At 40.2% G+C, this 16,539-nt stretch overlaps 2 protein-coding genes across 2 annotated transcripts; one reads left to right on the forward strand and one right to left on the reverse strand.

The window, feature by feature from the left end:
* Window positions 1-2,273: 2,273 nt before the first annotated feature.
* Window positions 2,274-8,532, forward strand: errfi1a (ERBB receptor feedback inhibitor 1a). Its single transcript, XM_063910213.1, has 4 exons — window positions 2,274-2,433; window positions 4,862-5,067; window positions 5,217-5,305; window positions 5,548-8,532. The coding sequence occupies exons 2-4, from the start codon at window positions 4,916-4,918 to the stop codon at window positions 6,654-6,656; spliced, it is 1,350 nt and encodes a 449-aa protein (XP_063766283.1). The 5' UTR covers window positions 2,274-2,433; window positions 4,862-4,915; the 3' UTR covers window positions 6,657-8,532.
* A 1,800-nt stretch (window positions 8,533-10,332) lies between these two features.
* Window positions 10,333-13,372, reverse strand: LOC134882480 (mucin-3A). The gene is made up of 9 exons (XM_063910212.1): window positions 12,541-13,372; window positions 12,305-12,429; window positions 12,079-12,143; window positions 11,781-11,983; window positions 11,497-11,662; window positions 11,231-11,398; window positions 11,068-11,138; window positions 10,893-10,963; window positions 10,333-10,764 (listed from the first exon to the last, which is right to left on the reverse strand). Exons 1-8 carry the CDS (start codon window positions 13,250-13,252, stop codon window positions 10,899-10,901), a joined length of 1,575 nt encoding a protein of 524 aa, XP_063766282.1. The 5' UTR covers window positions 13,253-13,372; the 3' UTR covers window positions 10,333-10,764; window positions 10,893-10,898.
* Between the last annotated feature and the right edge of the window lie 3,167 nt (window positions 13,373-16,539).

The following is a 16,539-nucleotide window of genomic DNA, read 5'->3' on the forward strand; positions in this document are numbered from 1 at the left end:
CCAGCAAACCAGGGTCTAAATAAGCCCTGTATTGAGTCAAAAATGTTGGCAGAGCACAGATCACCTATTCACTGAAATGTTCTATGGACTCACAAGCTTGACGTCACCTTAATAACACACTGAGACTTCTGCTGCTGTGTATATAGCAGTGTGAACTTTGGACGCAGGCTAAATATACAAGTAATTTCATTACCTCAGCAGGCAGGCAGCAATCAATGCTATGACCTCCATGGTGAATAAATCATTTACACTGATGATACAAGGTTTATTTTTTATTTCAAAGAAAACTCCACCCTTCCTGTTGGTAAGGGATTCTTAATAAACTGAGAGACTGAAGTATCATATTTTTAGATATACCATTGTGTTGTAGTGTGAACCACAAAAGGAAATTCCCCTCTGCTCCAAGTGCCGCTGAAGGGAAAATGAGCCAAAGGTGCAACTTTTTTCGGGGGTGGAAGCATGCTGGATGTGGTAGATAAATCTCAGTGTGAGTCACAAAATTGTACATTTTCTTGAGAATTATTACTTATTTTCTTTTGTCTTTCATGTGTCATCTCAAACTCTCATCAGAGCTGCCTCTGGCTGCGGCCACTAATCTCCTTCCCTGACTTTTTTTCTCCCTCGCTGACTAACTTTATAAGGAACTTCCTGTGAGTGATGGCATCACGATGTGGCTCACAAGCAAGGAAGGGAGGGGGGCTGAAGTGGAAGGAGAGACAGTACGGATTTAAAGCATATTTATCCCGATGAATGTCATGGATACAGTTTTCCCAGCAGATTAAGAGATGTAAATCAGGAGTTAACACAAACACATGTTCTATTTAAGGGAAATACATTTATTTGTTCTCACTTAAGAAACTGTACCTTTATTGTTATTGGTGAGCATGTCCTGTACCATCCTTCAAATGATTTTTAATCCAAACTGTAACGCACAATTCATTTACATACATCAATTGTAAATCACACCAAGCAAACCCCTCTCCACTTCTGGTCACAACTGGCCCAGGGAATCCCAAAAATGTGCCTGAAATTATAAAGGGGGATTAGCAATAGCTGTTCCATGTAGTGGCCAAATATGTAATGATAAGCCTTCTGGGGTGGGGGGGGGGGGGGGGGGGGGGGGGGGGGGGGGGGGTGTACAAAAGCTGTAAAGGCTTTACGAACACAGACACAAGAACACTCTGTTCTCTCTTTCTTGCTCGGCTCACACACCTCAGCTTTCTGTGACTATTGATTCAACACACAAGTTGTTTGTAGCCATTGTATCGCTGTGTTTGGTCAGTACTATGCATGTCAGTGTTGGGTTTGTATAGCCCGGTTAGGTAAGGTGGCATAGCTAATACAACACCACTTACGATCTAAGTAGGCTTACTATCTGGAAATAGACGATGTGAAGGATGGTATGTCCAAGATTATTCACATTTTAGCCCTATCTGAAACAAAGAAACATCTTTGTATATCAGCCATATTGCATAGTGTTTTAGTGAAACATGTCTCAGGTCAATACAGAACAGGTCCAACTAAAAGAAAATGCAGAGGGTGATCTGATAAGCAAGCAGTGAAACAATCTGGGCTGCATTCAGCTAGCAGCTGTGCAGATAAGAGTGTTTCTGGCTGTGTTTCGTTGGCTGTTGTCTATGTTATCTGCCCTGGAGCCATCCCCATTACTGCCTCTGACGCCCTGCAGCTCTGTGCTATTTACTTTTAACTGCAGCTTGAATGAATGCATGAAACAACACAGAAGAGCTATATGATATGTGCTACAATGGAAAGTATTTAAAGGCAAAACTCACAGGAGGAATTTTCAACTTATCAGAATAACTTTACTGCTGCAAATATTAATACAATTATGAATTAACATCACCTAACTGCATCAACAAATCCCCATTGAGCTGTATGTTGATGTAATAACAGAGCAGCTGCATGTGTTCAGGTGTTTACTGTATCCTGCATGCCCCTCATCCTACAGGAAGAACGTTTATTAGCGGACTGTATCCTTATGTCTACACCTACTCCGTCCTCTAAGGTTAACAGCAGACTTTGATCACATCAAGTTAATTTAACGCTCAAATTAGCCCCGTGCATATGTTCAAGGGTGATTCTCAAATCCCTAATGCACTCAGCCTTTCCTGCTGCACGTACACTGCACAGAGACATGGTGCAAAAAGGAGACTGCGCCTTTAAGGGCAAGTTTGCAAGGCGGAGCCAGTGTGTCACTCGTGTGATGGGAGCTTATAAAACAGCTCAGTACAATACTAGACTTATCTTAAAAAGTGTCACAGTTTAGCCGGAGCGCCTCCAAATTGCTGGCGTCCTGTCTTTGATGCAATCAGAAAAAGACTAAAATCAAACCAAAGAAAACGAGGAGCTATAATTCAACAAAGAGGAGTCTATAGGAGGGAGTCAGCGGAGGAGATCTGTGAAGTAATTTAGGTGAGTTCAGAAAGGGATTGCTGTTAGAGCCCATGTCTTGTCCATTGTTTTGTATTTTGCTGCCAGCACGACAGACACTACTGATTGATATGCAACTTCAGCCTCTCTTGCGAATATTTTTGGTTTTCTCTGTTATTTTTGAAGGCATTTAGAGGAGTACCCTGTATTTTCGCTGTGTGGTGTATTAAATCTGGTCATATACAATATATACCTCAGCTGACAATACGAAGACTTCCAAAGTCCACATTAAAATTAACTAGAAATTGGGCACACATTTGTGAACCTTAACTAAAAATACATGTCTTTTTTTCATGGTAAAAATAAAATGTAAGATCTCTTACTATACTTTCGGCAGATTGCAAATCTATAACCTGGTTTTATTTTATTTAATCATTTATTTAATTAGTGTACAGTAATATATGCATGTGTCATTTCCGTTTAAACTAAAAGGAAATAATCCCTTCTGTATCATCACTAGCTTTCCTTGCCAGATAGCTGATTTATGTGTTGTGGCGTGAGTCACCTGCCTGCTAGAGGGCTTTTAACCATTATTATCTCAATCCGGTAAAGTGAGGGGGTGTGCGCGCTGTTTGCTTGCCGCACAGGTAGAGCGGGTATGGTTGCTCGGAAACCGCTGCAGGGATGTCATGAGCGGGGTGTGAACTCCTTCTTTCAAGGTCTGTGTGTGACTACTACAATGCTGAAATCAAAGGTGAGCTATCTGCTGATGTTTGACATCAGCAGATAGCTCGAGGTCTGATGCTTACCCCATCAGACCTTCTCCTTCCCGGCATGCATGGGCCCTCACTCACGTTGAGCCTATTGTATGAACAGAAAGGCCAGACTTGACCTTATAAAGACTCACATTCTTAAGCCAAATTATCTGAATTAAGTGACTCGAATTCCCCATTAAGGGGGTTAATGCTCTGCATGACTACACATCATTTGTTTAATCCTGTTGCCTGTAAATGCTCCTATGGTTATCTGCCCGGATGAACTGTCTTTGCACCTGTTGCAAGAGGAAGCACAAGCCCCCGGGGTTCATTATCGAGGATCATGTTGCGTCCCATCCCCACCGAACCGAATCGACGGCCCTGGGCAAGGGGAGTGCATGCCTTGTTGGGCAGTTTGGCTCATGCTGATGCCACAAGCTTCCTGTTGTTTTAGAGCTTTGTTTCTCACCAGCTGTCAGGGCAGCACATACATATGGCTCATAGGAGAGCATGAATGAGGGCGCCGTGTTCCCCTCAGTCATCACTCCAACATTATAAGAAGGACAGCATGTCTCATATGGGGTCTGCAGAAGAAATTACCACCGGGCTGATGGATGCACCTGTTATGCTGCATTTTGAAAAATAGGTTCTTCTGATAAGGCGCGAAAGTCATTAGAAGATTTTCTGCAACAATGCAAAGCTGATGTCAGTGACCTCTGACATGGGTGCAGAATGTGCTTTAAAAAATAAATCCAGTGTGGGGCCTTCAAATCTGATCAGATTTAACTTTTGGTCTACTTCTGACCCCAAAAATATAAAATTGCTGCTGGGTTTCTTCCGCTCTGAATATTGTACACATTGTTTACTCAGCCCTGACACATACTTGACATGACATGGACATTCAGGTCATTTGACTGAAGGAGTTCTTGCAACATCAGGTATATCTGTCGTAACTGGAGGAGCCCCTTCCTCTGCTGTTCAGGACAAGCAAGATTGCAGCACTGAAGCACAGCACAGTCAAGTTTTAAAATAAACTGTAAACATATTAAGAGTGGAGGTACAGTCTGTAGGAATAAGACCGGACCTATTGTTAATTATTTCACACCTAAGTTTGCCATGTTGACTTTAGGCTTACAAATACTCTTGCTATAGTTGAAATGTGAAGAAAATTCTGAAATCAAGCTGGTAAAATAAACAACTGTATTGTTGTTTTCTTTCCTTATCAACATGTAGATGCACTGTCAAATAAATCAACTGAAGCACAACTTGCTATTGCTGTTTCCACTTTACATAACTTGTATCTATTTCAGGCCAACTGTTAAATAAAGTAGAAAAACAGGCACAAAATAATCTGCTCATTATAGTTACATTTTTCATAAACATTGCTTTTCTGCTTTCTTTATATGTCAATGCTTTGACTAGAACTTTCTGACTGACAGAGCGTTCTGTCCTCATTGGGACATACACAACTTGTCATTCCTCTGTCATAGGATATTGTTTTCCTGTCTGCCTACTCAAAAGAAAAGGAGTCACAAGAACAAGACTGATTCTAATATCAGGACTTGCTTTACTTCTTTCCTTCAGTAGAGTATGTCTGCTTTGCGTTTAGAGAGTATTTTTCAAGGTGCTACCACATGTTCTGTTTCATCTCATCTGCTTTTGCTGTCAGCCTCTTTTCACCATCATTCACAGCTTGTGTTTTGGCTGTGTTACAGGTACACCAGAAGCAGGGGCAGCCAGCCGGGTGATCTGAGCGTTTCCTGACTTTGATGCGACCCGAGTGTGCCTGGAGCATGTCCACAGTGGGCCTGACTACCCAGGAGATTTCTTTTCCCATAGAAAACCCCTTCCTGGGGGGCAGCTACTGTCACAGCATGGCTGGATCCAAACCCTCCTGGACCCATCCCAATGAGCTGGACAAGTAAGTGTACAAGTGCCACAACCAGCAGTTTTTCAAATCTGCATCACATGCTGCAATTTTATTATTCATGTCAGTCTTATTAGTTATGATGGTATGGTATTTGATTCATCTTAACCAGTGCTAATCTGTTAATTTTCTTTTTTTAACAGCTTCTACTTCAGTATGGACACTGCACACTCAGATCACAGTTATCGCACCCAGTATAAAGGGCCACCTCCACCGTCTTTAATTAATGAAAGTAAGTGCATGATCTCTCATCTGCAAAGTGCTTCTCTTCTGAAATATATAATTGTTTCCTTAAATCATCTGCCCCATGGTGCAAGCAGTAAGTGGTTTTCCAGAATTACAGAGAACATTAGTAGTCTATCTTTTAACAGCTTTCACTAAAGTTGTAGCAGGAAATTATGATTGTCATAAAAACAATTTAATACTGTGCCATAAATTTGATGTCATTTTTTCTCAATTTTTCTGCTCTGACAGGACATAAACACAGTCCCAGCTCACAGAGATTACCTCCCAAAAAGTCCCGGCCTTCCCAGCTCTCCCTGTCTTGCAGCATTGAACCCTCGACCCCAAGTCCTGCGGATGACGACCAGGTGGTCCCCTTGTTCCAGAGGCTTTCGGTGTACGAGTGCAGCAGTCCTCCTCAGACGCCAGGCAGATGCTCCAAACCTCTGCCCCCAATTCCCCCACACACAGACATCTCCCAGGAACAGGCGATGGACAATGAAGTAGAGTTTTTCACTAGCACCGACGACAGCCGCTGCCTGGTATCTGATCAGTGTTCCAAATCGTCTCCTTTTCGTTATGGAGTCCCCAGTCGCAGGAGCTTCAGGAACTGTGGCCAGATTAATTATGCTTACTACGATGGTCTATTAGGTCCACAGAGCCCGAGGCAACCCCCACAACAGCATCAGGCATATCCTCCTCAGGAAGTGCGAGAACAGTATGAGCAGCAGCGACCTCAGGAACCACCTGAGCCTGTGGTCTGTCAGAGACAGCATGACAAAGCTCAGAGGAGGCTCCGACGCTCGCACTCTGGCCCAGCTGGATCCTTTAACAAGCCCTCGTTGCTGCGCCTCACGTGTCACAAGCGCCACACTCAATGTATGGATAAGCCCGAGGTGCCACCCCCTATCCCTCCACGAACAATCAAGACAGGAGACTACCGCCGCTGGTCAGCAGAAGTCTCGTCTGGGGCTTATAGCGATGAGGACAAACCACCAAAGGTGCCTCCAAGGGAGCCGTTGTCCAGAAGCAGCTCCCGCACACCCAGCCCCAAGAGCCTCCCAACTTACATTAATGGGGTGATGCCCCCAACCCAAAGCTTTGCACCGAATCCTAATTACGTGAGCTTTCAGGGTTTACAGAGACAGAACAGTGAGGGTTCCCCCTGCATCCTACCTGTTATGGAGAACGGCAAGAAGGCCAGCGCCACACATTACTATCTCATGCCTCAGCGGACTGCTTTGGTGGACTTGCCTTGTGTAGATAGATTTCTCCCGGTCAAGGATAGCCCTGCAACTCGCAATACAGATGTATCAGACTCAAACTGGGACACACCAGAAGGAAAGCACAGGTGGATTTAGTTTGAAAAGTTATAGTGAAAGTAGCAGAGGACTCTACTGTACATGAGCAAAAACCACTTGAAAAACGATGAAATTGGACGCTAATGACCCTCAAACTGCTGCTTTTACTTATTTTATATATTTTTTTACCCCTATGTATTCTCAACACACAGGGTATGTGTGCACTGTATTCAGTTACTGGTACTGTTGAAATGGCTATCACAACTGAGATACTTTATATACAAACTGTATCTCTGACTATAGATTGTGGGCCGAATTCAACAATGTAGAGCTTATTTTTTATATGAATTTTATTTCATTATGATGTGGTACAGTTGGAAGGTGAAAGCGGGCCTTGAACCTTGTGTGTTCAGTATTTTCAGTGTGTGGAAGGTTGAAGATGTTTTGTGAGATGCACTGACACTGCTTTTGTATCTCACAACGGACATAAGGTCAGTAATGTAACCATGTAATATATGAAGTTAAAATACAAAGCCAATTATTATTATTTTTTCAACAAAATGAAGGATGCCAGCACACAAATCTCTTTTTTGTTTGCTATAATATATCAACACTGATATGATTTCCCTGCCTTGATGAAGTTGCAGTCTTAATCAGGCCACTATCTGTGTAAATGTATGTTTTCCACATGGTACATTTTGTACCAAGAGGTGGGTACATAACTGGTAGCTACGCATGTTTCCATTGGAATGTCTAGTGCAGCTTTATATGGTGTAGTTGTCTGTTGATGAATGTGTCTGTGTGTATGTCAGTGCTTGTATGTGTTTGTACATACGGCATGTGAACAGCAGTTGGAAAATAGTTCTGGTGAGAATTTTTGTCAACCATACTTGTTACAGTGCTCTACTTTTTTGCAGCGCCTGCTTTTGAGTACAGCCCTCTAAAAGTGATTGTTTGCTTTCAGTGTCCAGGTCTGTTTTAATGCACAGAAATTGGCCTGTTGGACATTAAGTGAATGTATGCTATTCTTACTGAAATTCCACCAAACACTTGGAGGAGTTTATTTTGGTCAAGCTGTGAGTGATTTGCTTGGAACTAATTAGCCTTTATATACTACCTCCATTTTAATATTACTCCTATGTTTCATATAATCACCATTTAAAAAAAAAAAAAAAAAAAGGTAAAATTAGAAATGATAAAGATGAAGTAACCAATTCATTTTGGGACCTGACAGATTTCATTCAGTTAAGAGTAACACAAAGTCAATTCTAACCGGATGTCCTTATAAAGTAATTTTAGATCACGCAGATCTTAGATCACAGATGTAAGGCTAACCTGTTAATACAGACCCATTACAAAGACAGTGCAGGGTTTACCTACCTGACACAGACTTTCCTGTTCTGCTCATGCATTCCTGCCTTACATGATTGCAGTGGGTGTGGTCTGAGAGACTTTGGCTGCTGGCAGCCTAGAAAATGTATGAATTTTATTGTTGTAGATTATTCAAGAACCATCAGGATGATATAATAAATGTAGCAAATGTATTGAAGTTACCCTTGGTATTGAAAACGGTGGTCAGTTTGGGAAACGGATAACTGCTAAGGTCAAACGGTCATTAATATATATAATTTTTTTCTCCCTTCTGCTCACAAAACCTTGCCAACACAATGTTGCATTTGACTTAAATGTCGGAACAAATGTTTACATCATACACTGATACTATTTAATCTTAAGGTATTCATATGTCTTATTAGAAATAATAAAACTGAATGAAGACTAGTTTATTAAGACATACCTTCTCTGATGTGGTGAAGACATGCACTCGGAGAGTACAGTATGCTGTGTACAGTATTTAACAATTCCATTTGCTTTTATGAATAGTTGAAAAGCATATAGTCTTTGAAAAGAAATCAAAATAAAATGACTTATTTATGAACTTGCTTCATTTTGTTTCTTCAATCTGTCAAGCCTGAACTCTCAACTCAGCTGTTTGGCCTGTTTTATCACCCACACACCCTCATGCTGTGCCTTATTGTGACTGGCCTCTTTCCAGAGAAAGAAAGGTGATTACAATGGTCGACTGACAGGTGTACAGTGTGCTGCTTTCCTCTTCCTGGTAAGAGCACGGTCTCCTCCTGCCTGACAGCTTAGATGCTCTGTGGCAGCCAGCTCTGCACCCACACGTTTTTTTTTTCAAGTAATCAACAATGTTACAAGTGTTGTACTCTTGACTTGAGTCCGTGTGGTTAGGCATGGAGCCGCAACCAATGCAGCATGGGCCAATAAGCCACACAGTGTATCACAGGTTAAATAATTACCAATAGCTTTAATTCAGCTGCATTTAAATTAAATACCTCAACTGACCATTTCTGTAGCTTTGTGGCTTTTGTTAAATTGCAATCGATTTACCAATATTGTCGTAATGGAGCAAAGCCTTTTACCAGTGAGCTGCTAGGCGATATCATGGCTGTTGATGACTATAGCAACTAAAAACAGACTGCTCATTTTAATCAAAGATCAGGTGCCAGATAAAATGACAAAGCATGAGGGTTGTGATCAGTCTCTGAGCCAAACACATTGCACAGGTTTGGTTGTGCTCCAAGCCCAAACTCACAAGACATGACCCTTTATTATGCTTTTTGACTTTTTAATTAAACAATTATTTTTGACTTAACTAAAATGGTTCCTTGAGCTAAGACTGTTTTACTAAACATAATTGTTTCCTGACAGAGCTTTGTCAACGCTACTAGGTTTCACTCGCAATTAGATTTTGACGTCTTACGTTGGTTCAGTTCATAAATTGAGTATGTCAGACTTAAGTTCTAGTTGAAGCAGATCAACGACATCAAGTGTATGTTTGGACTAAGTTAAAGAGATAGAAGTGCTAGCTAGCACTGCTGATTGATTAAAACATTTAAATGATAAGAATTATAACAGCAATTAGGATTAACTACTGCAATAATTGCTATACGGTCTCTACAGGTTAGTCTGCAGTTGTCTAAGAGCAAGAGAGCAATTTCTGGTTTATGTGACTGGAACTTAACATGTTAAATGCAGAGTTTGCCATTGTAAAGATACACCTCAAATTATATAATCAAAATTACTTCTCAAAGAAAATACAAAATGACATTGTGAATAATAATACGATATATAGACAAAATGTGGAGAATGATTGCTTGTTATGCTTGCTTGTCTGTTTTATATAAATATATATAAGTATATACAATTGTGAATAGAGCAAGAAAATGCATATCTGCAATCCGTCGTTTTCAAGAGGCAAAACAACTTGTTTTTTCAGTGTAACTGGTCTTAGAAAGGAGTTGTTAGTTTTGAACTCAGAATAATGTGTTGCTGGTCAAATTATACTTAGGCAAGAGTACTTGTAAAGAGAATATAATACATCAGGCGAGATAAAGTAATTGATCAGGTGTGTCTTCCATGTCTGCCACTAGGTGGACACAAATAGTCAACAATGTGGTCAGATAGAAAAACAGTCAGTGAAATGTAGTGCTGTTGAGGACCAGCAGCAGGGATTTGCACTAGCATTTCGAAGTACTGTACAGTGGTACAGTTTTCAAAAATTAAGATTGAGAGGAACAAATATATTTGTTTAAAACACCCTTTTTCTCTGTGCTTATTTATTCCCATCTTGAAAAGGAACACTGTAAAAACGAGGGTGTGTACGCCATCTAGTGACAGGACATTGTATTGAATTTACGGAACATCAGAAATAACATTTTGATTCCTAGATGATTTAATACAAATTCAGACACCCTAGACACTCACATAAAAAAGTACCCAATAAGGCATTTAACCAAAAGATGAAGGCAAAATTACCTTTGGCCAAGTGTTCAACAACGGACAGAATTACATCTCTAAATATATTACCTTGAACTTTACAGCAGAGCAGCAGTGTCATTGAATTGACATGATTATTTTAAGATAGGCCACAATATTGAAATACAATTAATATAAACAAAGTCATAAATATCTTAACAACAAATTGCAATTATAATATATTATGTGCAATATAAAGTTGGTAGCTCATACAATTTGTAATATTCTTCACAATCACCCTGGAAAACCATTTGTATAAAAACAAAATGTTGCGCTCTGTCGCCATAGTCTTGGGTTGATGTTTGAAAACCTCTGGAAGTTTTGGTGTGACCTGGATAGACACAAGAATGTTGACATTAATATCAACAATTAAATTACAATCTTATATTGATTTGTTCCTGTCGTGCGCAAGACTCCAATAGGTAGTGTATGTAAATACAGAATAGTAAACAAGAATACCTGTACTCAGCTGTGATTCCTTTGTAGTTGCTCTGTTGTGTAAGTACCTGCAAGTCCCAGGTTGTGATTTCCTGGAGTAAAAAAAAAAGGACATGTAATATTTAAATTGAAAATGTATGTGTCCTTGCTGTGAAATTGTTAGCTGTTTTAAAAAAACAGATTTCTGATAACACACCTGTATCAGAGAAGTCAAAGAAGTCTTCTTCAAAATCTGACAGTCTTCTGTTATAGGAGTTGCTCCTTTTCCTAAAATAAAGCAATGTTTAAAAAATAAGATAACAGCAACAACATTTTTATTTATTTTTTGACCATTCGCATAGTAACATCTGGGAACCCACCAAACACCCATGTGTCTCTTTTTGAGGATGACAGCAATAATGATGATGATAATTAAGAGCAGGAGCACTACTGCCAATGATCCAAACAGTGCACCATAGAAACCTGGACCCCAACGGGAGACTTCACATTGTGGGCCATAAAACTGCTCAAGGCTAGACTCAAAGCATCTGGAATAAGGGCCATAAAAGTGAAAAATATTTAACTAAAGGGACATTACATGCAAAAATGTGACAAATGTGAGATAAAAAGTGATCTTCATGCTTACCTACAGATCGCCCCCTTCTTAATGTCATTGTAACATTCACCATGTTGGTGACAGTAATCTGTGTTGTTTTTGCAAGGTCCTGCACACTGCCATTTACCGTTAACAATCTCAGGAGTGTAATCAGTGTTGTGAGAACAGTTTACAAAAGGCTTTATATCTATGATGTCTAAAAGGAAAAAAATGAAGTTCATTAACAAACAAAAGAAAAATGATGACATACAGTATTCTACAAAGAACAACTGACAATGAGTCAAATGTGCATGTATATAGTTGCCAGTACTTACTTTTTATCTCAGGTGGCTGGAAAGTGATTTCATTCAACTGCACTTCTGAAATATTAAAGGCCTTAGCAATCTTCATGAGGTTTTTGCTGTCATTCAAGATGTTAGTCAACCTCCCATCAAGCAGAGTGTTGACAAACAGGATTTGAGATTCATTGTTTGGATAGATGTACTCCACCACACTCTCAGCAACAACACTTCCTGGTCTACAGTAAAAGAAAGAAAGACATTACCAATAGAAAATTCTTGATTAAAGGGTAATTTTGGGCTATTTTATCAGTAACCTTAAATGAAAACTCACGATAACTTGACGACTTGTACTTTTTTAAAGGTTTGTGGATCTGCTTCTTTGCATAAAGTTTCGATCTACAACACAGGGAGAATACTTTTATTGTTTATGATATAAAAATATTTTTGGACATGAACATTAATAAAAGAATAAAGCAAAACACAAATGACTGAAAAAATGTGTATGATTGAAAATTATTGCAACGATTGCTTTGCAAAAAAATAAGAAAATGATGTACCTGTAGTTCTAATGTTTTGATGAATTCCAACGATTGAGGGGAGCTAAGATCATTAAAAGCTAAGCTAAAATTGAGCTGGATTTCTAAAGAAAAATTTGCTTTTCGTGTTGGCAATGCCCCAGTATCTGCAAATAGAATTATAACAATTTATTGACATATGTGAAAATATTACATATTTCAACAACATATTTTTGGGACATATTTCTGAAAAAATATTTTGGTAAGATGAACCTCACCAATATTAGCAGCTGTGTCATTCTCTCCTAAAGAACAGGAATTTCCAAAAACAAATTCTTGACAGAGGCATTGACATCTTTCAAGTGTGACGTTGAATTTACAGGTACCCCGAAAACATTGACAATCATGACACTGAGGAGTTGTTGTAGGTAATGTTGTTGATGTCAAAGTTGTATTTGAAAGGGGAATGATGGTTGATGTTGAAGGACCTTTTGTTGTAAATTTGTTCGTGGTGATAATTTCCATTGACGTCAAAGCTTTTGAAGTTGGTATTGATACAGTATGTAGTGTTGGTGTCACAGCCGTAACAGATGTAGATTGTTGCTCTGTTGATGAGGACATTGACGTGGTAGATGTTTCCCGGCTAGTCAATGGGAGTTTTTTAGTGCTGGTCCCAGTCACTGTTGTTTCAGATTTGTGTCCAGGAGATGTTTGTGTGAAATGAGTAGTCAATGGAGGGGATGTTGAGGGTGAACTCAAGGAAACCTCTGTATTTGTGGTGGAGATGAATGTTGTTGTGGATTTATCAGAGTTTGAAGTACTTGATTCTCCATTCGATGTTAATATTGAGGTTGAAGTTGTTGGTTCCATTTTTTCTGTTGGTGTAACAGCCGTAACAGATGTAGATTGTTGATCTGCTGATGAGGTCATCAATGTTGTAAATGTTTCCCCGCTAGTCAATGGGAGCTGTGTGATGCTGGTCCCAATCATTGTTGTTTCAGATTTGTGTTCAGGAGATGTTTGTGTGAAATGAGTAGTCAATGGAGGGGATGTTGAGGGTGAACTCAAGGAAACCTCTGCATTTGTGGTGGAGATGAATGTTTTTGCGGAATCATCGGCATTGGAAGTACTTGATTCTCCATTCGATGTCAATATTGAGGTTGAAGTTGTTGGCTCATTTTTTCTGTTGGTGTAACAGCCGTAACAGATGTAGATTGTTCCTCTGTTGGTGAAGACATCAATGTTGTAGATGTGTCCTGGCTACTAACTGGGAGCTGTGTGATGCTGGTCCCAATCATTGTTGTTTCAGATTTGTGTTCAGGAGATGTTTGTGTGAAATGAGTTGTCAATCGAGTGGATGTTGAGGGTGAACTCAAGGAAACCTCTGTATTTGTGGTGGAAATGAATGTTGTTCTGGATTGATGAGAGTTTGAAGTACTTGATTCTCCATTCGATGTCGATATTGAGGTTGAAGATGGTGGCTCCATTTTTTCTGTTGGTGTAACAGCCGTAACAGATGTAGATTGTTGCTCTGTTGGCGAAGGACATCAATGTTGTAGATGTGTCTTGGCTACTAACTGGGAGCTGTGTGATGCTGGTCCCAATCTCTGTTGTTTCAGATTTGTGTTCAGGAGACGTTTGTGTGAAATGAGTAGTCAATGGAGGGGATGTTGAGGGTGAACTTAAGGAAACATCTGCATTTGTAGTGGAGATGAATGTTGTTGCGGAATCATCGGCATTGGAAGTACTTGTTTTTCCATTCGATGTCAATATTGAGGTTGAAGTTGTTGGCTCTATTTTTTCTGTTGGTGTAACAGCCGTAACAGATGTAGATTGTTGCTCTGTTGGTGAAGACATCAATGTTAGAGATGTGTCTTGGCTACTAACTGGGAGCTGTGTGATGCTGGTCCCAATCATTGTTGTTTCAGATTTGTGTTCAGGAGATGTTTGTGTGAAATGAGTTGTCAATCGAGTGGATGTTGAGGGTGAACTCAAGGAAACCTCTGTATTTGTGGTGGAAATGAATGTTGTTCTGGATTGATGAGAGTTTGAAGTACTTGATTCTCCATTCGATGTCGATATTGAGGTTGAAGATGGTGGCTCCATTTTTTCTGTTGGTGTAACAGCCGTAACAGATGTAGATTGTTGCTCTGTTGGCGAGGACATCAATGTTGTAGATGTGTCTTGGCTACTAACTGGGAGCTGTGTGATGCTGGTCCCAATCTCTGTTGTTTCAGATTTGTGTTCAGGAGACGTTTGTGTGAAATGAGTAGTCAATGGAGGGGATGTTGAGGGTGAACTTAAGGAAACATCTGCATTTGTAGTGGAGATGAATGTTGTTGCGGAATCATCGGCATTGGAAGTACTTGTTTTTCCATTCGATGTCAATATTGAGGTTGAAGTTGTTGGCTCTATTTTTTCTGTTGGTGTAACAGCCGTAACAGATGTAGATTGTTGCTCTGTTGGTGAAGACATCAATGTTAGAGATGTGTCTTGGCTACTAACTGGGAGCTGTGTGATGCTGGTCCCAATCATTGTCGTTTCAGATTTGTGTTCAGGAGATGTTTGTGTGAAATGAGTTGTCAATCGAGTGGATGTTGAGGGTGAACTCAAGGAAACCTCTGTATTTGTGGTGGAAATGAATGTTGTTCTGGATTGATGAGAGTTTGAAGTACTTGATTCTCCATTCGATGTCGATATTGAGGTTGAAGATGGTGGCTCCATTTTTTCTGTTGGTGTAACAGCCGTAACAGATGTAGATTGTTGCTCTGTTGGTGAAGACATCAATGTTAGAGATGTGTCTTGGCTACTAACTGGGAGCTGTGTGATGCTGGTCCCAATCACTGTTGTTTCAGATTTGTGTTCAGGAGACGTTTGTGTGAAATGAGTAGTCAATGGAGGGGATGTTGAGGGTGAACTTAAGGAAACATCTGCATTTGTAGTGGAGATGAATGTTGTTGCGGAATCATCGGCATTGGAAGTACTTGTTTTTCCATTCGATGTCAATATTGAGGTTGAAGTTGTTGGCTCATTTTTTCTGTTGGTGTAACAGCCGTAACAGATGTAGATTGTTGCTCTGTTGATGAGGACATCGACGTGGTAGATGTTTCCTGGCTGCTAACTGGGAGCTGTGTGATGCTGGTCCCAATCATTGTTGTTTCAGATTTGTGTTCAGGAGATGTTTGTGTGAAATGAGTTGTCAATCGAGTGGATGTTGAGGGTGAACTCAAGGAAACCTCTGTATTTGTGGTGGAAATGAATGTTGTTGTGGATTGATCAGTGTTGGAAGTACTTGATTTTCCATTCGATGTCAATATTGAGGTTGAAGTTGTTGGCTCTATTTTTTCTGTTGGTGTAACAGCCGTAACAGATGTAGATTGTTGCTCTGTTGGCAAGGACATCAATGTTGTAGATGTGTCTTGGCTACTAACTGGGAGCTGTGTGATGCTGGTCCCAATCACTGTTGTTTCAGATTTGTGTTCAGGAGACGTTTGTGTGAAATGAGTAGTCAATGGAGGGGATGTTGAGGGTGAACTTAAGGAAACATCTGCATTTGTAGTGGAGATGAATGTTGTTGCGGAATCATCGGCATTGGAAGTACTTGTTTTTCCATTCGATGTCAATATTGAGGTTGAAGTTGTTGGCTCTATTTTTTCTGTTGGTGTAACAGCCGTAACAGATGTAGATTGTTGCTCTGTTGGCAAGGACATCAATGTTGTAGATGTGTCTTGGCTACTAACTGGGAGCTGTGTGATGCTGGTCCCAATCTCTGTTGTTTCAGATTTGTGTTCAGGAGACGTTTGTGTGAAATGAGTAGTCAATGGAGGGGATGTTGAGGGTGAACTTAAGGAAACATCTGCATTTGTAGTGGAGATGAATGTTGTTGTGGAATCATCGGCATTGGAAGTACTTGTTTTTCATTCGATGTCAATATTGAGGTTGAAGTTGTTGGCTCTATTTTTTCTGTTGGTGTAACAGCCGTAACAGATGTAGATTGTTCCTCTGTTGGTGAAGACATCAATGTTAGAGATGTGTCTTGGCTACTAACTGGGAGCTGTGTGATGCTGGTCCCAATCATTGTCGTTTCAGATTTGTGTTCAGGAGATGTTTGTGTGAAATGAGTTGTCAATCGAGTGGATGTTGAGGGTGAACTCAAGGAAACCTCTGTATTTGTGGTGGAAATGAATGTTGTTCTGGATTGATGAGAGTTTGAAGTACTTGATTCTCCATTCGATGTCGATATTGAGGTTGAAGATGGTGGCTCCATTTTTTCTGTT

This window comes from Eleginops maclovinus, chromosome 20, assembly GCF_036324505.1.
Source record: "Eleginops maclovinus isolate JMC-PN-2008 ecotype Puerto Natales chromosome 20, JC_Emac_rtc_rv5, whole genome shotgun sequence".
Classification (NCBI taxonomy): domain Eukaryota; kingdom Metazoa; phylum Chordata; class Actinopteri; order Perciformes; family Eleginopidae; genus Eleginops; species Eleginops maclovinus.